Source organism: Chaetodon trifascialis, chromosome 21 (assembly GCF_039877785.1).
Source record: "Chaetodon trifascialis isolate fChaTrf1 chromosome 21, fChaTrf1.hap1, whole genome shotgun sequence".
NCBI classification, from domain to species: Eukaryota; Metazoa; Chordata; class Actinopteri; order Chaetodontiformes; family Chaetodontidae; genus Chaetodon; species Chaetodon trifascialis.
In genome coordinates this window covers 4117100-4142432 of record NC_092076.1, presented here as the reverse complement: position 1 = coordinate 4142432, position 25333 = coordinate 4117100, and the positions used below count along the sequence as shown (strand labels likewise).

At 44.1% G+C, this 25333-nt stretch overlaps 1 protein-coding gene and 1 non-coding gene across 2 annotated transcripts; both read right to left on the bottom strand.

Annotated features, from left to right (window-relative positions):
- Nucleotides 1-416: 416 nt before the first annotated feature.
- Nucleotides 417-22369, bottom strand: arhgap27 (Rho GTPase activating protein 27). The gene is made up of 19 exons (XM_070990366.1): nt 22250-22369; nt 21729-21826; nt 20060-20889; nt 10659-11135; nt 9057-9296; nt 8005-8085; nt 7760-7882; nt 6737-6823; nt 4875-4942; nt 4632-4719; nt 3870-3971; nt 3473-3571; nt 2962-3067; nt 2731-2865; nt 2439-2537; nt 2276-2353; nt 2007-2138; nt 1741-1846; nt 417-1611 (listed from the first exon to the last, which is right to left on the bottom strand). The coding sequence occupies exons 3-19, from the start codon at nt 20831-20833 to the stop codon at nt 1434-1436; spliced, it is 2973 nt and encodes a 990-aa protein (XP_070846467.1). The 5' UTR covers nt 20834-20889; nt 21729-21826; nt 22250-22369; the 3' UTR covers nt 417-1433.
- A 1915-nt stretch (nt 22370-24284) lies between these two features.
- On the bottom strand, nt 24285-24399 carry LOC139350256 (U5 spliceosomal RNA). Its single transcript, XR_011603505.1, has one exon. It is a non-coding gene; the product is annotated as a U5 spliceosomal RNA (small nuclear RNA).
- Between the last annotated feature and the right edge of the window lie 934 nt (nt 24400-25333).

Genomic DNA, 25333 nt, shown 5'->3' with positions numbered 1-25333 from the left:
AAGGTGCAATATTAAACAGGCTAGTAGACTGTAAGTAATTGTAAATACATTATTGTTTTATGATACTTAATACCTCGACAACATGAAAATGTACTATGCAACAGTATTCAAACTATTTAAAAATAGCTCCACCTTGACTGCTGCAACATTAAAGGCTGCTTGCATATAAAGGCACCAGTAAAGGTAGAAACAATTGAATAACATATGGAACAAAGTACATAAGAAGTATTTTTGCTTGTAGTAATTCAGGTACATTTTGCTGATCATGCTTCTCTACTGAACTGAACTTTATAATATCTGATTAAACCATCTTTCACTTTCAAAATGACACCAGACAGTTCTGTTTTTCTCTGATTTAAAGACACATTTTCATGGACCCTTTGACAGAAATAAATAAACAGCTCTTCTTTTTTTTTTTTTTTTACAAAGTTATTTTTATTATTGGATAACTTGTGCATTTTCGACAACCTTCAGCATAAATATGCCATCTATTTCTATTTACAGATCACGAATCTCGTCTAGAATCCACTTTTACGGTTCACGGTCAGACCGATTTTACTTCCAAATGTCAAAAAATGTTTCTCTAGTTTATATTTCTATGGTGTTATTATACAGTTTCGTCAAATACAGCATGATTGAAGAATGGCATTTTGCAATTCAGTGGAAAATAATCTATAGGTTGCACAAGTATCTACTTCACAGCAGGATGTTGGTATTAATATTTCTTTTTATACATTTCTATATTACAATAAAATTCATAGGTAAAAATAAGACAGAAACAAAACCACAATATTAGAATACAATCTCAGTTAATTCCATATATGATATACTGTAACTTCAAATTCAAAACAATATTTAAATGTCATTAAAACTTTCTAAAATAAAGATAGAAGCAGTCATTGATCATTTCTTAAAGACAGCATTAATGCTTCCGTCCAAGGTTGAGTTGAGTTCTGTTACCGCTGCGATTTAAACAAAAAATAAACCATTAAAATCTCCAGAAAGTGACTTGTGAGATTAAGACAGCTAGAGTCAAGAGCAATCTGATACAGTCCTCCTTCCACCCAAGCAACAAGCTCAGTAGCTCTGAGACGGGAAAGCAAACCACACCTGTTTACACCTGTGAGGCTCGACTCCCAGTCCAACAATACTGCTAGATACTTGTGACAGTGTCAGCCTCCTACGGGATAAATCTGGACAAAACGATAGTTAAACATGCTTCAAATATTCTCAGCAAAGACCATCTGAAGATCCCTTTATCTAACTTTTTTTTACACGGTTAAACCTCAAGTATTCTGAGCAAAGAAGAGCCCTTTAACTTATTTTACAGCACCGAAGCTGTTTATGTGCACGCGAAGGTAAAACTAGCACTTGAAATAACTTGAGCACATTCAGACGTTTGCCCAGGTCTGCGCCGGAGGCTTGAGACTGCTTTAGCTGGAGTAGAAGATACGCTCATATTCATTCAGGATGAACTCCACGATCTGGTTCTGGAAGACCATGTGCATGGTGATGTTGGCCGACTCCATCTCTGGCCGAAGCAGAGTCGGGCCGAACACGATTGCCACATTCTGCACCGTCATGCGATTGTCCTCCCCGTACTTAATGACCCTGTCAGAGAGAACATGGACGATTCTGTGACGAGTCATAGTTTCCCTTTTACGCATCTGTTATAAGTTCTGACACGGTTTGATGGAAACAGGATAAAATAAACAAATGTCTTTAAAAAATTAAACATACCTGCGTAAATGCCCAAAAAGGAGTTTCATGGTATCATGATTTGAAGGAGGAAGCGATTTGACCAGCTCATAAATACAAGACAGCTTTGTGTTGTAATCAGGAATTCCTGGAAAAACAGGAGACAAATTATGAATCGCTTCTAACTCTAATCACCATCTACCAACCACCAACTGCACCATTAACACTAATTTAAATATTTGCTGTGTTTAGACCAAATACGCAGAGGTTTGTCCAGGTGAGACGTATGGATTCAGAAATCTGCTTACTGATGGCTGCGATGAACTTATTAAAGTGGCTGTATGGGAAAAGCGGCTCGGGAAGCTCGCGGAAAAACAGCTTCAGCGCTCCGGTGATGACATGAACATCCTCCCACTGACCGTCCTCCAGGTCCAGTTCCTCTGTGTGAACACAAAGTGTGCACAGTCTGTTAAAGCCCAGCAGGGGGCGCTGTGGTCCACAGTGAGAGCCAATCCCTCCACGCACTCTGAACCCTCTGCTTCCCCTGTAAGCAGTTCAATACACATGTAAACTTTACCGTGATCGGCCTTGAAGCGTAGTTTCTGAATGACAGCGAGGTTCCCGCTCACCCTGTAGAGTCCATCGATGTCTAAGCCTGGAAATCAGCACATCAGCATCAGTCAGTCGACGCCTGTACTACACAACAAACAGCCTTCAAACCTTCAGATGCGCTGGATTACCTCTCTTTTCCACTGCTTTGATGCATTTCTCCACAAAACGTGGGACTGTGGTGCTCTCTTGTGCACAAAGGGTGGCCAGATGGCAACCAAACACATTGTCTGCAGCGAAGAACAACATTATTATTACAGCAGTAACGGTCGTAGTCGTTTTATCAGCAGTATTATCATCCTGTCAAAGGTACCAAAACCTGTGAAGTGTGTTTAAATAAGCGAGTGTTCAGAGTCTCGAGTGAATCTACAGAATTTCAGGCCCCTCTGGGTTGACTTTCTCTCATCACATGTCTCAAACTACCTCGGATGTAGCCTTTCTCTTTGACCGACTGCAGCGTGGGGCGCTTCATGAGGAACTTCATCAGCTTGGTTCGAACCCTCTTCTGGTCTGCGTCTCCTGCAGAGCTGGACGAGTGCGTGACACTCGGCCTGGAGGCTGGAAAAAGCGCCATCACAGACATTTAAGACGGTTTGAGCCTGATGCATCTCACTGTCACTGGGTCAACATGATTTCATCATCTGTGCAGCTTACACCGTCGCTTGTCCACGCCGCCTCCAAACTTGTCATCGCGTGCCGCATCCGGGATCTTCTCATAGACATCCGCGTCATCCTCGTCTGAATGATGGTCCTGGTACTCCTGATGCACGGACATACAAAGTGCATAAATCAAGCTGCATCATGTTGACACAGTTAGCTAAACCTGAATTAAACAGTGTTCAATCAGTACAAATCAACACACGCTGCCTTCAGAGTGAATTTGTCCTAAAATGACTCAATCTACCAGTGCCCAATAAAAATCAACTTTTAAAATCTATTTCCTAGAATTAACTAACAAGAACTAGAATAACTAGAATTGAATTATTTTTGATTGAGGTGCAATTTTATTGTATGGAAATAAGTGTGTTTCATAAAATGTCAGCAACTCCTTTAAGTCAGGTTTGATGGATTCAAGACAATGACAGAAACAGATTTCTTGATTAAGCTGCTTGTTTGCACTTTATTGTGGATAATTTGCAGAATTACGGCCGATGAAGGGGCTTACCAGCTGTCGTATGGTGTCCATTAAGACTTTGTGCCAGTCGCTGATGATGCTTTCTGTGTCGTACTGGATCAGAAACTCCACACCGTTCTTGCCTTTTAACTGGAGGAGCGATAATGAAGCAAAACTCATCAGACTTATTTCGGGAAACAATAATTCATCACAAAGTCACATTTAGATCATTCCCCAATGATTTCCCTCTGCTCATTAACTCACAACATTTATCTTAACATTGGACATGAATACATTTGAGTCGTGACGCAGAAATGTCCTGACTGAGTCACACATCGTTCTGACGTGGAGATAACACGGCTAAAAATAAATAAATAAGCACATGTGGTATTTGCTTAAGATAACAACACGCACTGAACGGCACACATTGTATTACGATTCGACAAACCTCTAAAACATTCTTCTTGCTGGATTTGTCCTTCGAGGCCCAGCCAATCGTCGCTCCCCGCAGGTCCACCGTGACCTCCGGGACAATCTGATTGGTCTTATTCTGTGTGGAGGGAAAAAAAACAGACAGCCGTTTACGAAACTGACGGCGCCGCATTCCACGGAGCGAGCTGCGCCAAACAAAAGCCGCGACTGTCAGCTTTCGACCTGAGGGGCCCCTGAGGGCCGTCACTCCTCATGAAGGTGGCCCAGCAGCCTGCATCGCGCTGCTGCTTCACCTTTGGTTCCCTTCACGAGGAATGCAACATGACATTGAAGTAATACGGTTCAGACAATTTATTGAGGCTATCAGGGCGAGCGGTGGTTCACCCAGTCTGGAGCTTCTCACGCAGTCACAGCACTGAGAAATGTACAGAATGCAACACGAGCAGGAGCGCTGCATTCAGGTGTCAGCGCTCCTTATTCACGCAGGAGGAGAGCTCGGCTGAGGGCCCTCACGTACAAACAACAGTGCAGTATTCAGATGCTTTACTGAGGGGAAAGTACTGCTACCTTACTGTGAAAACACTCAATTACAAGTACAAGTACTGCACTGAAAATGCTACTTAAGTACTAATACCTCACTGTGAAAACACTCAATTACAAGCAATGCATTGAAAATACCATTTAAGTAAAGGTACTAATACCACACTATGAAAATATTCCATGACTGCATTGAAAATGTTAGACGCCGGCCCTTCCATCGTTCATACTCATATCGTACCGAGGCCCCCGTCACTGCTGACTTTGGGTCTTTGTGGAACGTCAGCACTCCTCCGAGGAGAACCGTCCACGTCTGGGTCCAGTTTTTCCTGAAAGGGGGGGAGAACGGTCACCACCACAGAACAAAGCGACGGAGAGCTTTGGGGGAGATGACACATGACTCCAAACTCCACCCAAACTGAAAAACTGAAAGTCGAGAGCGTCAGAGCTGCAAATAAAAGCTCAAAGCGAGGCTCCGGCTTACCTCACTTTCTTGCCGTTCTCGGACACTTTTGTTTTGTTGAGAATTCCGGCTTTCTCCAAGTTCTGCACCTGAAAATCGATCAAAGCGGTTTAATTCTTCGTGGAATCATCAGGAAGTCAAATCGTGTGATGATATGAGGGATGCACAATTGCACAATGCTGGACACAGACGTCATCAATGAAGCCATGCATGCAGTCGTGTCCAGCAGCATTCGCCTCCATTAAAACATGTGCGCGGATTTTAATTTAATTTAATTTCCTTATTGTCAACAACAAAAACATCAAAACCAACAATATGTTAGCATTAGCATCATTAGCATTATTATTCTGTATACTCCTTTTTGTTTAGAATGTACATATATGTAGTTAAATTTTATTTCTTACATTTTATTCTCTTTTATGTCTCCCTTTTTTATTCCTGCTACTGTTGCTGCTGTCTGTAACACCCTTATCTCCCCGGTGGTGGAGTAATAAAGTCATATCTTATCTTATTTACTGAGGACTATTTTTAGCTACAAATTTGGCTAACTGCTGAGTATTCATCTCATGTTTTACGGCGCAGAGGATTAAGGACCGACTGATGGTGTTTTTGTGAGATCTGTTGATGAGAATAAAAACGCAGAATATCACCAGCCTTCTGCTTCCATGCACATATTTTTTAGTGTTTCTGTGGTTGGCATTTTGTCAGTGACTCTGCGGCTGAATTTGAACCGCAGCCAGCTGTTTTTATCTCATTGACTGTGGAGATGCACCTTCCCGGGCTGCAACTGAACCAAAACGCTGCCGGAGAGTAAAGATCACCTTTTTGACGGAGGTGTAAAACAGTCATTTAGCAATAACAACTATCATGACTGTTGTGAAGCAGCATGCTGTGGAACTGTGTGGCTGTATATAATTATTTTTTTCCATCGTTGTAGCTGCTATTTTTGGATGTTCACTGTACATTTATAGGTCAACTGGAATTACCGCCTCATGCTTGTTTGCCTTTCAGTCAAGCTGCAGTTTACATCCATGTTTGTTCAGACTCACATAATATACGCAGCGAAGACTAAGGAATCTAAAGATATTAAGTGTATTTTTGGGTGAAACTGAAGTTAGTCCGGTGAGAAACAAGCTGTTTTCACTCAGACAAGAGGACTGATAGAGAGCTTCATCACACGGTGCAACAACAATCACCTGAAGATCAATATCATCAGAACCAATCAGCTTGTGGAGGACGACAATGCTTCAAATATAGATGTCGCTGCAGAGAAGCTGCAAACTGTAAAACATGGATGCTTCACACAAATGTTCAACAGCACAGTTTCAAGGTGGACGTCTGAGATTAGTGTCACCAATTCAGTATCTGAGCACATGTGAGATACGGTCACAATGTGCCCTTCTGTTCCTGAGTTATGCTGTTGAATACAGTGAAGCTGACCTTTGACTTGCTGTGCATCATTTCATCTTTGTGTGTATGCATGAGAGTGGGAATATACACAGTAGCCAGTTTGGTCATAACATGCATCCCAGCAGCGGAAACTCACCACTAAATGAGGACGGAGGATTAAAATGAAGATGAAATTCGATGCAGGGAATGAAAAATGTCTGATCGAGTGCAGCAAACGCTCCTTGAGTGATCTAACGTCACACCTTCCGCCCATCATAGATAGACGCTGCTATCTATGCATCGAGCTCAGGTGAGCACTCAAACTAAAAACCCACATTATAGCGCAGCCACCTCGAGGTCAGATAATAGGGGTTTCTCCAGGGTCTGAACCCAAAAGCCTTGAGGGAGAGACACAGAGCACCATCAGGTCACAGCGCTTGACGGAGAACTAGCTGAACCGTAACATCAGCAGACTGGAGACCAGTTAAACTCACGTTATGCTGCGTCTCCGGTGAGTTTCCTGTACTGGAGCTGTCGCTGCTGTAGTCCGACGTGTTCCTCCGGTGAGTTGGGACGAACCTCTGAACAACATGGAAGACCAGCAGAAGGAGATTTTAGGAATACAGTAATAAATGTAGTGATGGCTGTAGTGGCACACAGAGACAACAACACATTGTTCTCTGACACAGCTGCTTTCCTTAACTTAGCGAAACCTCACTTCTACAGCACAGGGTCATATTTTAGAAAACAGTGTGTTTCTAACTTTGTCAACAGTTTGTGTTTGTCCCTTTAATGTTTCCACACAAAGCCAGGTCCTTAACCAAAAGGTTTTCCCCGTGAGCGAACTCGACTGGCCTGCACAAACCGCGACCTCAACTCCATCCAGCACCATTGAGATCAACAGGAACACCAACTGCAAGCCAGGCCTTATTGCCCAAAGTCAGTGTTGATGCTTTTGCAGCTGCTTTGTAACAAGATCCCTGCAGCTACGAAGTCTTCACGGACGAGTGGAGGCTGTTATGGCAGCACATTAATGTTCAAGGTTTCAGAATTAGATTTTCACCTCTCGCATATGTTTGGAAAAATCAGGCGTCCACGTACATTTGGCCATATGGTATTTATACTTTATATGTGCCAAATTCAATAAAACACCAAAGACATATTTAGCAACGTCATGCCCTCGAGCAGGTGTTGAACCCCTGGCTGCTAACAGCTGAGTTCCAGAGAAGGAAGAAACTCTTATTTGTATGCAGCACCTCCCAGGTGTTTGCCTACAGCTGCAGCCCTCCCTCTCCCTCCCTCTGCAGCTCTGTCCTCAAGCAATGACTGTAAATACGAGTGCACTGCTGTCGATTTGCCTTGCTAAATACGGGTTTTAAAACCTGGGAGTGCCACTTGTTAGACAGGGACTCTCCTTCACTGCCTCTGCCTGAGTAAAGCCTGCCGTTCAAGCCGGCGGACACACCCTGGACGTGTGCTACAGCGTGTGAATGCAGGTCAGAATGTGTGCGATGTACCCCGTCGTCCTGGGCTGAGCTGAGCTGTCCTGGGCCCATGGTGTGTCTCCAGTTTTTGATGACTGACATACTGTCCGCCTCGACACCATTCTCCAACCTGGACTGGCCGGGAGCTACGGGGGCCTGGAGGGTCCAAAACACAACTTACTTTAGTCCAATTTACTGCTGTTTTTCTTTATATCCATCTACTGCACATTTTGAATAAACTGTTCTTCACTGATCCCCATGTAGTGAAGGATCTTTACCTCAGGCAGGTTCCACTGAGACTTGGAGCCGTCTCTCAGGTAGTAGTAGGTCTGCCCTCGATCATCCACAGACTTGATCCACTGTTGCATAACAAACACAGCTCAGTCAAAGATCATTCAAAATCACTTCCCAAGTAACAAGCTGAGTGCATTTTCACAGCTTCAGTTGGCTCGTTGATATTAAAAGAAAATCCCATAATGATAGTAAGGAAGTGACACAGAGGAAGAATTGCACAGTGCCCATTGCATCATGGTTTACCCAGGTTATACTAACGCTGATGGAGAAACTGGTCCCTCTCTGCTCTCAGAGTGATTGTTTAGCATTATTCTCTGTTGTAAAAGGATCAGCATGCATCAATGTGTTTGTCAGTTGCTCCAACAGTGTCTGAAACCCCCTCCACCCACATTTTTCAAGCATCCGGACTAAGGGGGGCTGCTTCTGAATTTTTCTTTCTAAAACTGTTGGCCTGATGGTCGATCATTTGGTCTATATCTCAGAAAGCAGAGAGGAACTGCCATGACGTTTTGTAGAGACATTCATGGTCCCCAGACAATGCCCCCTAATGATTTCGGTGATCCTGCAGCGCCACTATCAGGTTGACATTTGTGGTTTTGCATGAAACAACGACTGTGTGGATACATCGTTACAGGCAGACATGTTCCCCCTTTCCTACCTGCAAAACTAATGATTCCCATCATAACTAATGAGCAAATGGTAGCATGCTAACAAGCTATAGCAAGTACTTCTCTGATTTTTTATGCAACTGAATGCAACACTGACAGGAGACTGAAAGTGTGCAGGCTTTTTATCTCAAACACACTAAAAGAGCCCGCTACTCTTTGATTCTGTCACACTGACATCAAAACAGTCACAAGACCCTAAAAATACTTCCTGCAATCAAACACAGAGGTAGCCAGGCTGGAAATATCTCTTAATGTCAGTATCTATGTTTGAAGCACACAGCAGCTTGCAATCAGTGGTTTTTGAAATGCCAGATACACCAACAAGTGTTTTGCAGGCTGAAACGAAGGCGATCTTAACTCAGAGGTACCTGCTCTGCAGAGTGTTCACTGGTGAACACCCAGGTCCCGTTGGGATCCACAGTGAGGTTCCAACCAGGCGGCGTACTGCGGTCCAGGCTGGCCCTCGGGATGACGGTCCGGCTCACATGACTGAGGGTGTACTCTTTAGGGAGGGTGGGAGGGCCCGTGGCGAGGAGGTCCTCGTAGGCCTCTGGTTGATCTGCAGCTGGGTAATCCTCTTGGGGGTAGTCCTCCTCAGGCAGAGGAGGCTGGGGATGCAAACATGGTGGAAACACAGCGTACATTGAAAACACGGGGAGAATATATAACAATTCATTGGTTCCTAAGCTGTCTAGCCCTTTGTAGCCAAGAAATGGGATGCATATGTCTACGAGCTGTGAGCACCTTAACCAGAGAGTGCTTTCTTTCCAGATTGTTTGATCTTAACAGTTTAGAAGAGGGGAAACTCTCTCGCATGTCACAAAAAAGCAGCAGAAATGAATGAATTTAATGAAGGAACTTTGTCGTCTTCTTTTCTGTCTCGTTCGACGGTTCAACATTTCAGGAAGTGCACTTATTTGCCTTCTTGTGATGAGTTAGATGAGAAGATTGATATCACTCATGTTTGAACAGTAAAGAGGAAGCTAAAGCCAGGGGCTGCTTAGCTTAGCTTAGCTTAGCTTAGCACAGATGGGTGATGAGGAAACAGCTCTGGCTCTGCAAAGCTCATAAAATCTACCTGCTCGCACCTCTAAAGCTCACTAATGAACACGATGGATATCGTTTGTTTAATCTGTACAAAATTCAGTTGAGTCTTCTGGAGGTTTAGGTGAATTTTGTGATCTTTTTGACGGTCAGGCTAGCTGTTTCCAGGCCTCATGCTGAGCTAAGCTAACTGGCTGCTAGCTGAAGCTTCATTTTTAACTGTAATGAGAGCGGTATTGATCTTCTCATCAAAGTCTTGGCAAGAAATCAAATAAGGACATTTCTAAGATGTCAAACTGTGGCTTTAATCATGGCTTGGGGAGTCCTGACCTGCAGGCTGGGGAGCGCCGCAGTAATTAACAGGTCTGACTCTGACACTGGTCTTTGCCTCAGTTCAGTTTTTCTTTTGAAATGTTGCTACATTTCACTGAATAATGTCAGCTGAATCATTTCCTTCTGTGGCCCCGATACAGAGCTCAGTGACTTTTCCATGACTTTGACAAATAAGTCACCGCATTTCCGTGGCCTCAAATTATTATTCTTTCTTGGCCCATTAATGTTGTTCTCTGGCTCAAAAAAGCCATTATGGGGCAGAAAAGGGGTCAGCTGCTGCTTGTGTGAAAGTTTTCTTTGACACATTCTTATAAAATGAAGCAGTTGAACACTTGAATCCCCCAAAGATTGTCTTCAGTTCTCATGAAATCCAAAATGAGGATAAATGCATGTGTTCTTTTAAAGTAAGGAACCCTGTCTGGGACATTCTGCACTGGTGCTGTGAGCTTTCCTGATGAAAATGAGTCTGGTCTGCTATGTAGGTGCAGGAGATTTAATCCCATTAAAAGCAGACTGTATTTACAGCTTTCCCCTGGGTGAAGCTAAAACAGGAGAAAGAGAGAGGCTAAGTAGAGCATCCAGGCTGTCCTTACCGGCCCGTCCTCGTCAAACCTGTGCACACTCATAGGCTCCATCTGAGGGGGATACGGGCTGAGCTGCTCTGGAGGCTCCCAGGACGTCTCCCCAGACATCGGGTTGTAGAAGTAGGGGCGACCGCTGCTCTCATCCACCAACTGCTCCCAGTCTGAGGTCCACACAGGAGGAGGGGAGGCGGTGGATGGAGAAAAGGCAGGAGACAGAGGAGGTGAGGGGGAACAAGGCTCGTCTGCGGGGAGCAGCTCAGGGTCGGTGGGGGAGTCTAGAAAGGGGTTGTCCCAGGTGGTGCGCCCCGAGGTGGGGTGGTAGTAGTACTCCTGTCCACTCTCCTGGTCAACATGCACCTCCCATCCCTCCTGGTCAAGGTAGGAAGGAGAGTAGGAGGAAGGAGCCGAGGAGTGCGACTCGGAGATGCTTTGGCGAAGTTGTGCTACATTAACGTAGACGGCGGACTGCAGACTCTCATTCTCCACCTGTGAAAGGCCAAAAAAAGAAGATGTAAGCACTCAAACATATGCACAGGTGCTTCTACAGAACAAGGACTAAAGTTAATGGAGGAAACATGTGTGCACACATTAGATAAGACATTTTTTGACATAAAACAAGCTTTAGAACAGTATTTCACAAGATAAAAGTCGCATCGAGCAGCGTCAAGTGCCAGCCTTCAGCCCACTGCTCTTAGCACAGCTCTTACTACGTCAGCCTTCCGCCTCGTATAGAGCACCAGAGCACAGGAAGTAGCCTAAAAAAAACAACACACACACACACACACACACACACACACACACACACACACACACACACACACACACACACACACACACACACACACACACACACACACACACACACACACACACCGCAGAGGTACTGCTCCCACAATAATGAACATTACCTAATTTTGGTCTCATTTTCTTGAGCACAATAACACCTATACACACACAGGTGGGAGTTAAATGCTCTTATGTCAAAACTGTGTCCAGAGTCTAAGCGTTAGTCACGCCGACGAGGCAGACGAGCGTGCGCTGGTCTGTGGCGGGTTTTGCTCAGACAGCCACAGGGCTAGATTAAAAAAAAATAAAACTACCACACCAATGAGAGCATCTGACCACAGGCCAACAGGAGAAGACTAAAAACCAGGTTAAACTTCTCCACCATCATCATCATCATCATCATCATCATCAGGACTCATCTTGCCCGTCTGCAATCGATAAAAACTCTCATCTTTTCACTGCTCAAATACAAAGTGCATCTTCCATTAGAGGGAAGCTGTTGCAGCCTCCACGTCATGCCGCTTCCAAAAACAGAACCCAGCATGATTCGAGTGACTGCATGGCAGGACGTGACATGCAAATGGGCCCCATCATCACAACTAATTTGTTTAAAGAAGGACACGGAGATGTGATGAAAGGCTGCCTCAGTCCTCAGCGCTCTGAAACTGTGACGCAATGAAACCAGCACCAGCACAGTTACACCTGAAGTGACCTCTGCCGGCATAAAACCAACGTGCTCTTTCTTTAACCTGCTCTTGTCTCACCTGTGCTCCATTGAGGCCGTTCTCCCTGACCGTCAGAGTCCTGCGATCTGCCGCCCCGCAGGGTCTTTCAAACGCCATCACCAGGCACAAAGAGACGGAGGCTGCTGAGTCTCTCAGGCTACACTCTAACTACCTCTTGTCTCTCAGCTAGCCTCATGGTCTATATTTACCAAGACCTGAGACCTGTATGTGTCTGCGCTGCATCTGTTCATCACTGTGCTAAATGTGCTGCACTAAGAGGAAACATGTCACAGATGCCAGCAGGCAGAGGAGTTTTCACTGTGATCTGCAACCTAAAGTCTAAAAAGGTCTGGATGCTGTGTAAAACATAAATAACAACAGAATGCAATCTTTGCAAACCACGTGTTTACCACAGACGCGTTCCTGAGCTCATGTAGTAACGTCCTTTATCCAATCATGTGTTCACAAAGTGGTGAACCTCGCTCCATCCTCGCTCGTGAGCCTTTCCAGGACGCCCCTTTCATGCCCAATCATGATACTATCACCTGTTACCAATCAACCTGTTTACCTGTGGAATGATCCAAACAGGTGTTTTTGCACACAGATGTGCACCACCAACTGACCACAACACTAAAATGCTACTGACACATAAGTACATTAGTAACACTAATTCAATAACATATACATCATATGTGTAACACAACACCATCAAAGGAACCGCTTTCCATTTTTACTTCATAGTATTTGTACCTTTACTTCAGTAAAGGATGTGAATACTTCTTCCACAGGCTGAGGAGCTCAGGAGGCAAAAATAAAAGTGCTTAACAGGACTGAAACTTCTCAGAATGGGAGGAGAGCATGTCCACAGTATTGATTTCATGATGAAACGTGTGTGTTATCTATTCAGTGTTATCACTTTACTGACTTTGCCTCATCATTGATCTCAATATAACCGCGAGGCAATCCATGCGGACAGCCAGACAACTGACCCCGAAACGGATTGATTGCAAACAACACAGAGAGGCAGACAGAGGAAATGAAAGAGCTGCAACATCGATCTCTGAAATAGCTCCACTGGAATGCCCCATCCTACATGCGACGAAAGGGAAGCTGTAAATACATACAAACAAGCACTCTGAAGGGAACGCTACTGAATAACAGCATGCAAATATGTCAGTCTGACCACATTTACTCAAGCAATTCAATTTTTCATTTCATGCCGCTTTATGCTACATTTCAGAGGGAAATACTGCACTCCTTACTGGTTGTTTTTCAAGATTTTACTGGCAGAAACAGGATATCTCAGATAAGATTAAATCTGTTTGGCGAGTTTTTGGAGCAGAACTTTATCTTTTCTTCTGTACTACCTCATTCATCAAGTCAGCAGTGTTAGCAGAGCCTTAGCCTGGGAACCACTGGAATATATAAGAAGTTCAAACCAGCTCCATGATGCATCAGTGTTAATCTAATAATGTGCATGAATGCACCTCACACATCATTGAATGCAGTACTTTTCCTTGTAAAAGTAGTAGTTCTAAATGAATGCATTGCTGTTTTTGTACTTCAGTAAAGGATCTGAGTACTAATCCACCACTTGTTTTGTATCTTTGTAGTGTAAACTTGAACTGCAGAGACTGCCCACACGGCAGAAAACATGTCTGTCTCTTACATTTTGACGCACCTTCATAGGGTACATCTGTATGTCATTACACGTCACGACACTTGTTCTCTGGTCTAACCAGTGATCTTAAGAGTTTCTCGTGTTCCCCATAACTGACTCAAATACACTCCGACAGCAGATGTTAAGAAAAGAAACAGTTAAATTCAGAGCGAAACCCATGAACACAGAGTTTCTCTCAGAGCGACAGCAGTCACTTCACTGTTTACACCACTCAACTCAGCACAGGAAAAGAAACACAAGCAAGAGGTGACATGTCTGACACGAAGCAGGAAGCAAAACCGTTATCCAAGTATAAAGCACGCTGACCACAGACACTGAAATCTTATCAGCAAAAGCTGCTTTGATGCCAGTGTGATCACCTACCTGAGGAACCACCGGCAGAGTCAAGCCCTGCTTGGCCCGGTGACTTGACCAAACCCTGGAGTACATGTCCACCATGTTTACATCGTTCTATTCAGAAGAGCCATGTATGCAAATGGACACCGAACTCAAGTGGCTCAAGCCCGCGACCGCGTCTGATCAGCTTGTGATGGGAGAGAGGCGAGCGCGCATTCACGAACACACCCTCAGGCACACATCCTCCTCTCGCAGCAGCTGTGACAGTTGCAGCCCAGATAGAAAGGAGAACTGTGAGCTCGGTTACAATAGCAGCAGGAAGGGACTGGGTGAGATGTGTGTGTGTGTGTGTGTGTGTGTGTGTGTGTGTGTGTGTTCACATGCACAAATTCCTGCGCACAGGATAGGGGGGTAGAGGGTAACAGTCTGTGTGAGCCGAGAGCCAAAAGCAGAAAGAGACAATGAAAACAAGTCGGAGAAGGGGGTTAGACAGAGGGAGCAGCACGAACCTCGCAGGTCTCTTCAACCTACTTCCTGCTTGTGAGCCCATATGATAAAAAAGGAACTGCTGGCATGGAAACAGCCTTTTTTCCCCCAAGAGTCCACACCTTTTAGTTTTCTTCTGCTTGTGCAGCAGCTGGACAGTATTCGACCCTGTCACTCAAACAATAGGGACAAAAAAGGGAAGCAATAATTTCCCACAATAATATGAGAGCAGCTTGTGGCGGGCGGCTCTGATGAGTGCTGGGTGAATGCCAGAAACAGGAAGTCCGTTCAATCAACATTTCCTTCTGCATGGGGCAGCATCAGCCAGTCTGCAGACGGTAGGCAGAGTGAGTTCTGTCTCTCTCTGTCGAGGCTTTTGGGTCAAGGGCTAACGTCAGGTTAGGTTTGAGGCTTGTGGGTAACTCTGCTGCAGCTTTAACTGCCGACTGAGGCTCCGGTGTGTTTCATGGCTGCGGTGAATCAAAGCTTCCTGGAACATCCTGATCGTTTGACATTCAGTGCCTGGACAGAAGAGTTTGCCATTCAAATGTGCCTCTAAAAAAAGAACAAAAAACATGAAAACATTACGCTGCAATGCTTCAAACATCTGCTGTGAAAATCTGTTTTTAGCTAGTTTTAAATGGAAGCTGCAAATTCAAGAATGCTCATTTTCAACGTCTTCGTTTGGGCCTTGAAGACTGTTTCTGAGCTTGATTCAGGGTGGAAATCCTGCAGCACAGAGCAGACAACCCTCTGCCCTCAGCAACGCATGAAGCAGCAATCTGCCTGATTACTTAACCACATTAGCGCTCATCCAGTCAAACAATGGAGTACCAAATTGGGGCCCAAATCACGCCACGAAGCGCACAGTTGAGCTATTGAATCAATCTGGCTCCACCCCCGTCTTACATCACACCAGAATCCAGGATGACTCCGAAAATGCCCAATGTGGATTCCATCAGCTTATCGCGTTTGTCCTTATCTGTGCACTTCAGGCCGGGTCTGCGTGCCGACAGTCAAAACCTGCTGATAATGCTTGTTCACGACAGACTTCTCCCACTCTTATTCTGGAGGTGAAGTGTTTTCTGTGTAGGAGGGGAAATGTTTTAGCAGCAGTTGCTGCAATGCTCTCTGAGGCAACTATAAATGGAAACCCCACTCTTTTGCAAAGATGCCACCTTGACATTTAGTCGCATGTGCATGTAGATACCAAGAGCCGGCCTGCAGACAGACTGAAAACCGAAAGATTTGGGACTTCAGCCATCACCTCTGGCTGTGAGAACCTTCTGCTCTGCACTAACAACTGCAGCAAAGCACTTTTGTATTAAAGGTGGGATTTTACTGGACGACAGGATCACTATAATCAAGCACGTACTGTGAATGTGTCTCATGCAACTCTTGACAAAGGCCATCTGAGCCTTCCTCTGGATGCATTATCTCTGCAGCAGTTCAGCATCGTGAAGTGTCTCTGAGACTCGGGGAGTTCAAAGACAAATCAAAAATCTGGAAAAATGCAGACTTTCTGCTCTGTCTTGCTTTGCTGTACATGTTGGGTGTTGGGAGCACTGCTTAACGATCCTGAAGCCAATAATCAAAGTGTTTATAGACATATCTCTGAAACATACTCTTACGCCCTGCCCTCTCATGCATGACCTTACATTACAACATCACATCTAGGTCACGGGGCTAAACAGCAGTTTTCCTGAGAAATAAATACCCAACGTTCTTTGAAAAGCCCAGACGCTCGTTTTACATCACGACCTTGTGCTCTGAAGGTTCCTCACTGGCTCTTCAAATGAGAAAATAAAAGAGATTTCTAACCCATTTTCCAAGCTGTGACTGTTTGTCTAATCCAAACAAATGGCAGCTGGAAAGAACATATCACATTTAACAAAATGAAACATTTTACCAGCAGTTATATTGGTTTACACTGACGTTTTTTCCCCAATATTTTCCATTTTCACACAAAATAATGTGTTAATATTTTGCTTGTTTTACAAATAAGCACAGACGTGTGCCACTTCATCATCGCTACTTGAGAAAATGGGTTAAAAATCATGTTAATATGCAACAGACAGACTTCAGATCCCACATGTGACAGTAACACGAGGAGCCCGATCACCTCACATATCCTGCATACAGAACATATAATGTGCACAAACCTCTGAGCTGCTCGCCCAACCTGAGACAGAATGCATCTCCTTTAAACTCTCTGGTTGAATAGTAAAAGGCATCACTGTTCCCAACAGTTTAAACTATAGGAGCCAGGAATCCTGAAGAAGAGACTCCTCCTCACCTGAGAGTGAAAGCCACATGCACCTGCTCTTATACGTTTGATGGGCTCGTGTGTCAGGCAGGCATGTACAGAGACACTCACACGACCTGTTGGAGCAGTTTTTTTTTTTTTTGGCATTTGATTGTGAGCAGCAGGAATTACTCAGAGAGGCGAGGTGAGCTTATAGCTCCTCTCGAAACATGGAAGAACGGGCTGTTCCCTTTTCGATGCCAAATGATCAAAGTGATGGGCACAAGAGGTCAGGACAGGGTCACAGTGGACCTTCTGGTGACTGTCTGACATGAAGATCCATTGGATGTGTTGTGTTCAATGTACTTGGAAGCTCCACATAAGCACTAAAAGAGGCCTGGATACACACTGAAGTGCAGCTTTCTGCAAGTTAAAACTAACCAAACTTCGGATTCCCAATCCCAGCTGGATTTGTCATCCACTTACCAAACTTAACATCTCATCAGAGACCAAAGAACAGCCTTGCACCCTCGGTATTAAGCGACCTACATTTCAGCTAATTGCAAGTTCTGCACATTACATATGCGCACACACACGCCAACTGCATGGCAGGGCTGGCACTGAAGCCTCTAAAGCCCTGCTTGTTGGGAGTCAGGCCAGACCCCCCTCACATCACCATGGAGATGGCCCTCCATTGTGGGGGGAGAATTAATGCACTTGAGGGGTCCTGGCACGTCCACAGGCCTGTTACAAGTGTGGGGACTCATTCATGGAGGAGACCCAGAGACAGATTATAACAAACATTGTTTAAAATGCTGGAATTCGTTTAAGTGCATGGAATTGTGTTAAAGTAATGCAAACCTCCCACTACAGGGCCAAACTGTGCTGGTAATTCCAGTGCTGTGGTGCGCACAATCACTGGGTATACTGGAAGAGGCTGTAGCCATTACATGCGTCAAGGTGCCACACACAGTTAAACAGTCTCCTGGAGCTTCCTGGAAACCTGCAACAGGTGCAAAACCGAAAGCAGCCGCCGTGAAACTTACCTGAGCCAAAAGTTTGCGCCGTTCGTGTCAACAGACTACATCCAACACGAAAGCAGGCTGGATCAGATATGTTCACTCAGCTTTCCAGCGTTTCCCTGCGGTAATTCCCAGGATCGTCCGCGCTGCTGGGAAACCAGGTAGCAGCAGGAGGTTTGGGAGTGGCTGGCAGGGACCGGGTTTAACTCCTTCCTCTCCTCAGAAGGCGCCACCCAGCTGACAAGACCTGTTTCTTACCTGATCCCGACTTGCATCAGTGCGCACAGCAAGACCTGCAAAGAAACCCTGATCCGATCTGTCTGATCCCACACCAGCTCTTCATCAAACTTAACCAAGAGTCAGTCAGAGGCTGGGTGAAGTTTGAAGCATACACACCCGCTCAAAGGGACTCCACACCCGCAGAAACTTTCGCTGACCAAAACTGCGCCTGGATCAGCTGCTTTCACTGAGGTATTCAAGAAACACCTCTTTCCGCCCGTCGAGCTGGCACGGAGGGGGCGGCCGGCCATTCATATGCTGATGAGCTGGAGCAGATACTGTGAACTCAGTAGTCTCAGTCAGGACCCTCAATGCGGAGAGGGTCCAGACCAGCAGGTGATCCGGCCTCTCAGACCTCTGCGAGTCAGACAGCTCCGATCTGTGCTGGGAAGTAACCGAGTAGATGTACTCGAGCACTGTGCTTAAAGTTCAACTCCACAGCTTTCAATTTCCAGCTGAGAAAAAGTCTATGAAAGTTTGTGGGCCCAGAGGCGCGAAGCTGCCTCACGTGACGTCACCGGAGTCTTGTACTCCACTCCATTTCAGAAGGATACATTGTTTTTTTTTTTTTTACTCTGACAACTACAGTTACTGGTTACTTTTCAAGATTTTTAATACAAAACACGATTTTTTATAAACACACAGCATCATCACCTGTTTGGCTCGTGACTCCTTACAAAAAGTCATCTATGAGGCACATTTTACCTCGAAACTTTCTTATTTCCTCATTAGCCATGTCATGACCCCTCAGATTTATCTCATGACTGCTACAAGGGGCCCGAGCCCTAAGTTGAGAACCACTGAAACATGTGAATTTGTAACCAGACTTATATTCTTATATTACTACATTTGTCCAGTAATACTTATGTGTTCTTACTCAGGATTCTGAGTGCAGTACTTTTACATGTAAAGAAATATAAAGTCGTGCTCATTAAAGAAGGTGTTTTAGCATCATGGATCTTTTTTTTTTAGTGTTGTGTGTGTGCTTCAGGGACAACATGTGAGCTGCTGTTAACCTCATTCTTACCTTCATGTACTGAATCTGATGTCGCTGCTGCCTGTGGCCTTTTCTGACACAATGGCTTTGCTCTGCTCAAAGGTTTTATATTTAGGGAAAAGCCCAGTTAAAGTCAGGATTTCATCATCCTTCCAGTAAAACCAGTGCTTCTGCAACTTGAGTACTTGTTTCCATTTTATGCTTTTTCCTGCACTACATTCTGACAGCTGTAGTTATTCTGAGATTTAGATTTTAGGAAATTGTGCATCGTTACAGATTAACATATGAATTAATTTGAATGTATTAATGAGAAAATTAGCTCCACTTTGACCAACCACAACATTAAAATACTGCTTACATGTTATTAATGATGATAATCTGAAATATAATAGATTATGACTCAATATATCCTTATGATTCTGATGACAACTTATATTTTTGATGATTTATGCACATTCTTGATAACAGTTCTGATCTTTTACTCAAGTTCTGAATGAAGGACACTTTAAATAACACACTTGACACTGTGCACATCAGCAAAGGCTGCCGGTTCCTGACCTTTTTATCACGTGATCCCTTAAAATTTGACACGAAAGGGTCTTTTTTGCTTGACAGCGTCATAAAAGCCAAAAAATAATGAGTTAGTTTAATTTTGTGAAATAAAACATGAAAGCTTTCTTAGGCACTGTAAAATAGCAGACGTAGAGCCTAACTTTAATTTTTTACATGATTAAACTGCGCCCTCTCCTGTCTGCAAATCACAATGACACAGTTTGACCTCCGGCTGGAGTGAGACCAGAACAGAAAGATGAATGAAGGCAGTGAAAGGAGTCGCTCTGCGTGCAGACCTTACCTGCTCAGCGGGACCTGCAGAGGAAGCTGCTCCTGCCGTCGGATTCAAATTCTGCAGCTCAGATGGTGACGAGCCGTCTGGAGGAATGGGATCCGGCAGCTCAGAAAACATGTCAGGTTCTGGGATGTTTAGCTCAGGTATGGTGTCATACACAGGTAAGTCAGGGGGCGGAGGGAAGTCCATGTCCTCACTGTGCGTCACAGTCTGTTCTGCTTGATGGTCCTCTTGGCAGCTTTTGGGCCGCGGTTGTCTGTTCCTGACCTTTGGCACAGGATGAGGTTTGGAATACAGCTCCATGCCATCACTTTTCACAGGGGCTGAGTTACATGAAAGCCCTCCTGTTGAGTTGTGCGTCTTTGTGTTATCCAGGGTGTGTGCAGAGCTGCTGGGGGTCTGTCCCTTCACAGTCTTACATGGTTTTACATCCGATATGTCCTCCCAGAGGCCAAAAGTGGAGAACCGGTATGTCTCTCTGGAGCCACCCTGAGCTGACACTGCTGCTGTTATATCAACCATATCCACCGGCTTACTGCTGGTCACACGCTCAGGTGGATCCACCTCATCAGGACCAGGAGAGTGTTCAGTAAGTGAAGGCAGCTCCTTCACGTACTGTGCAGGGACGTAGAAGGGCCTGGTGTGCCGGTCTTTGCGGACGTGCCACCAGTGCTCGTTCGTCTTGGACACCAGGATGTAGCTTTCATTGGACTTGATGGACACGAGGCGACCGTCCTTCGCTGTGTACTCGTAGTCATACTGCACCAACACCAGCTCCATGCTCCGCCGCCCGGGGGCCTCTGTGTTAATGTGGACGCAGGGCGAACATCTTGGAGCTGAAAATAAAGGAAATGTGAAGCTGGTGTGGCTTTCAGCAGGTCGCAGTCACAGCTGATAGACACACACTGTTGTTATCTCTTTAGTGTTGTTACTGTAATGGATGGATGACGAGACAATGGGCCCCTGGACACAGACAAGTAAAAGCCTCCCCACCTCTCTTACATAGCAGCAAGACCCCCAGAGCCAAAATGAGTCTCTGTGGTAGTTTTGTGTCTCTGTACTCATTCTGCACCTCATTCTGTGACCGCTTTGTGTCTCCTTGTGATTGTTTTGCGTCTGTTAGTTGCTGTTTTGTGTCTCTGCAGTCGTTTACATCTCTGTGGTCAATTTGCATCTGTTTATCCTTTTAGTCTGTCTGTATAGTCATTTTGTGGTTTCTCTGGTTGTTTTGAGTCGACCGCCAATCAGAAGGTTGATGGTTCGATCCCTGGCTCCTGCAGACTATGCATCACAGTGTTCTTGGACTATAAATGCAGTCCATTTAAAATTTCTCTTTGTGCTCTCTGTTTGTCTGTTTCCAGTCATTTCTAACTCTGCAGTTCACAGGCTCCCTGACCCCTCGGACCCCATGTCTGTGCCCTGTGGGCCCGTCCAGTCATTCGTCCATGGCTGATGTGTGACATTATCAGTGATGTACAAGACATATTGATGCAGTTTGGAGTGAAGAGTGTGAAGAAAAGGCTGGCAGAGGCAAAGGCCTCTCTCTCTCTGCACAGGAATAGACAGGAAGTTGCTTCCATTTGCTGCAAAACAACTTGAGCCTAAACTCACTGTCAGACCACTCGAGCAGCAGACTGAAAACTGCTTCGCCACAAAACAGGAAGCCTGCACCAACCTCGACTCAGCGTCGGCCCGGCGTCGCCTCGATGTCTGTCTGTCAGGCTTTGTTTTATTTGTGGATCATGAATGATTATTACAGCTTTTTGTTGTCTCCTGCAAACAGAATAAAAAGAAAAAACAGGATTTCACGGTTAGCAGCTATTTCAAATGCAACAGGTGCAACTTTGAGTTTTTAGTGTGGCCTTTTTGTTAACTGTTGTCTTAACATTTACATTTAATTTCAACAGGTGTGAGTGTTTGTGTTGAAATCATATGTGAATTGCAAATTTCATAGAAAAATGATACATGTAACATGTAAAATAACTAACCAGCATGGAGAAAATGACTTCTCTAAGGCTCATTTCCATGTTAAATTTAACTCACACATTCATGTTGATCTTTTTTACTCTGCATCATTTTACAAACAGAAGGTCAAATCAAATGAATCAGAAAACACAATCAAGCTAAAAACAGACTCAACAATGAGAGGAATCACATCCTGGACTTGCGTACCCTCAGAATATTTCGTCTTCTTACCTGATTTTGCTTCCAAAGATTTCTCGTCGCCGGATGCCTCTCAGACGACCTCCAAGCAGTTTTCAATCAAAGGAGCCGAGTGGCAGAGCTCAAACTGCTGCTTACATGTTGCTTCTGCTCGACTGCCACGCTCGTATTTCCTGTTCTGTGTGTGCGTGTGTGTGTTTCTTTACCGAAAGAGGTGATATGTTACAGTACTGAAGCCGCAAGAAATGGGAAGTCTGACTTGAACCATACTTCCCAGAGTATTCTTGATATTTGTGTATTCTTTTTATGGCGCCTCACTGACAGAGGCTGGAAACACTTGCAGGGTGGTGATTCATCTGATGTTACAACACAGCAGTAATAAAGATGTGTCACACTCGTAAGAGCAGATGTGAGGAAAATGTAAGTTTGTATGTGTACGTGGGTCATTGTCACCATATTTGGTGAAATGTGTATGTCCTCTGCTGGATTTTCAGGTCAAATACAATAAATCATGAAAAGACAGAAACTCTTGATTTAAATGTACAGTCTGTTTATATATGTTTATTATTATTATTACTATTGTTGTTGTTGTTGTTGTCATCATAGAGCCTATTTATACAGCAAAACATTAATTGCAGGAATTTAGACTTGATATTGACTATTCTTGTAATTTCTGTCACTTTTCTTTATTTTTAAGGAGTTTAGTGATTTGGGTGAATTCAAAATACAGATTGGCAGAACTGGTCTAACTCTAATTCTAAATAACTGGACATTTTTGCCCATATCTATTTGAATGTGGCACCAAAATTAGATGCACCTAAAACACAAAGACTGCAATGTGTTGAAAAGAAGAAGTGCATGTAATGTATGTGGCTTTATTACTTCCTTTTCCTTTGAGGTTGTCCCAGTGATATAATGAGTTTCCTTAAAAAAATAGTCCTGATCAAGGAGTTTTACATTATGACGTTTTAATAAAATATGTTCAAAGGTTCTTCTTTCGCTGACCAGCTGTGATACTTGCTGCATGTTCCGTACTTACAGGTGCACATGTATATTAGCGATGGGTCGTACTGTGCCGACGCTTCTGAGCCTGTGTGGAGAAACCCCGGAAGTGTTTAGGGAGGCGCGTATCGAGGCATGTGTCGTTTAGGGTGAGTGACGTCACTGATGACGTTCGAAGCCTCGCTGGTTCAGGAATTGGTTCGAGTATCGGCGCGATTTATGTACCGCAATGGATCCGCTCACACTTCGTGGCTTAGTGTTGGCGATTTTGTTGGTTTGTGTGTGACATAGAGGAGCATTTTCATGGAGCCTGTGAGAAAGAGAAAGTTTTCTCCCGTGTGGGACATTTTGATCCGATGTCTTCCAATACAATAAGTACACTTTCAGTAACATTATTACACGTGTTTTGTGTTTGTTATGCAATATACTATATTTTCACTGTCTTTTCTTTTAATCCAAGGTGAAGTGTTTGTTGTGTGCTAAAGAACTGATCATCCATGCCGAGGCATTTTTGTGCTTTGCACGAAAATAATTAGAGGAATGTACCTGGACCCAGCCCATATTTAGTTTCTGAATTAAAAATGAATGAAGTCGTTAAGTTGCACAGTCGGATTCACTGCCCTCTTCATGTTCACAAGCACGTCCACCGCCCCTTACCTTGTTAACACACTGCAACAGTTTGAAGACAATTGCTCCCCTGTCATTACGAATTATTCAAACGTTGACAAAATTAATTGACATTAACATTTGACAAGTAATATAAGATTCCATTGTATTGTCGTGTTACATATCATAATACACTAAACAAAAATCTACATTTTATTTGTATGAATGAATACATGACCGATTATTATTATTACAATTTATAGGTTCCGCTCCGAAGCGTCGGCATGATACGACCCATCAGTATCTTGCTGGGCAATAGTCTTTGACCAGCAGGGGGTTTGCGTCCACATGAAGCCTCGAGCAATGACTCTTCGGAACCTCAACCGAGAGGCTGTAAGAAGTTTCTTCATAACCCCACTACATTGATTCACTTCCATGATTTTCATTTTACAATTCAGGAAGCCCCGCACGAGGCAGGGCATCAAAAAATTAGTTCGAACTCATATTGTTCCTCTCCACGGAAATCTTTAGTAAAAGGCGAAAGATTTATACGATCTGAAGAGAAACATGAGTGTACTGATTTAAGCAGAGAACATTGCGAGAGTCACTCCGGAGCATACTCTCTACAGTGATGGTGGTGCTGCACAGACACAGATACTTCTTTAATGTTGTTCATTATCGACTTATATAAATACACGAACAGTTTAACAATATTATACAATTATAGATAGGTAAACTACAAAATAAAATTTTAGATCTTAACGATAGATTTAACAAATATTTTAGATACTAGAACGCGCGGTGCATGATGGGTAGTGATACATCAACTCGTTTACATACGGCACACGGTTTTGCTCGCCCCCGAAGACAGCAAAATAAAACTAATCGTCGCATAAATTATTAATAAGCTTAATAAGTACAATTATAGTAATTATATCAAGGCAATATGGTCACAATTGAAATTGAAATTGAAATAAAATCAAGGAGTTCGAAACCATGCGCATGCGCTTTAGGGCCACAAGAATAATAACAAGGGAGAGGATGAATCCTGCTACTTCCGACTTCGTACAGGAATCTTCCAGGTACAAAGATTTGGTCCAAGTACTCCTGAAATGTTTAAAATGTGCGGAGTTTCCAAAGATTTCTCCATATAATTATGAATTATTGAAGAAAATAATTGTCCACGAGGACTTTTAGCTGTTAAACCGATCATAAAAAAGAAGATTGTGAAGAGCAGCTACGCCATTAACGCCATAGACATAATATACGTAGACGCCTCATTACGTGCTGGAACGTAATCCAGCGTCGCCGCCATATTGGGTGGGTCTCTGCTAGCACCAGAGCCAACCGAAGTCAACGTAAAGAGCGCAACAATGCCCCTATTTTATTTTTTTTATTTTATTTAATTAAGCTTCCCAGCCCCAGTTACAAGCTTAACAGTTAGTGTAAGACGCTGGAATGACCTGGAATTTTAAAGCTTACTTTTCCAGGCCTTAAAAAAAAAAAAGA

Bases quoted from the DNA above. Each gene is read 5' to 3' on its own strand.
- arhgap27 (XM_070990366.1), bottom strand. From the start codon at position 20,833: ATGGAGCTGGTGTTGGTGCAGTATGACTACGAGTACACAGCGAAGGAC. The intron at 3,972-4,631 runs GTACGATATGAG...CCCTCCACACAG, and splicing joins CAGCAGTGACGGGGGCCTCG to AATAAGACCAATCAGATTGT. The intron at 2,139-2,275 runs GTAAAGTTTACA...GTGTTCACACAG, and splicing joins ACGCTTCAAGGCCGATCACG to AGGAACTGGACCTGGAGGAC.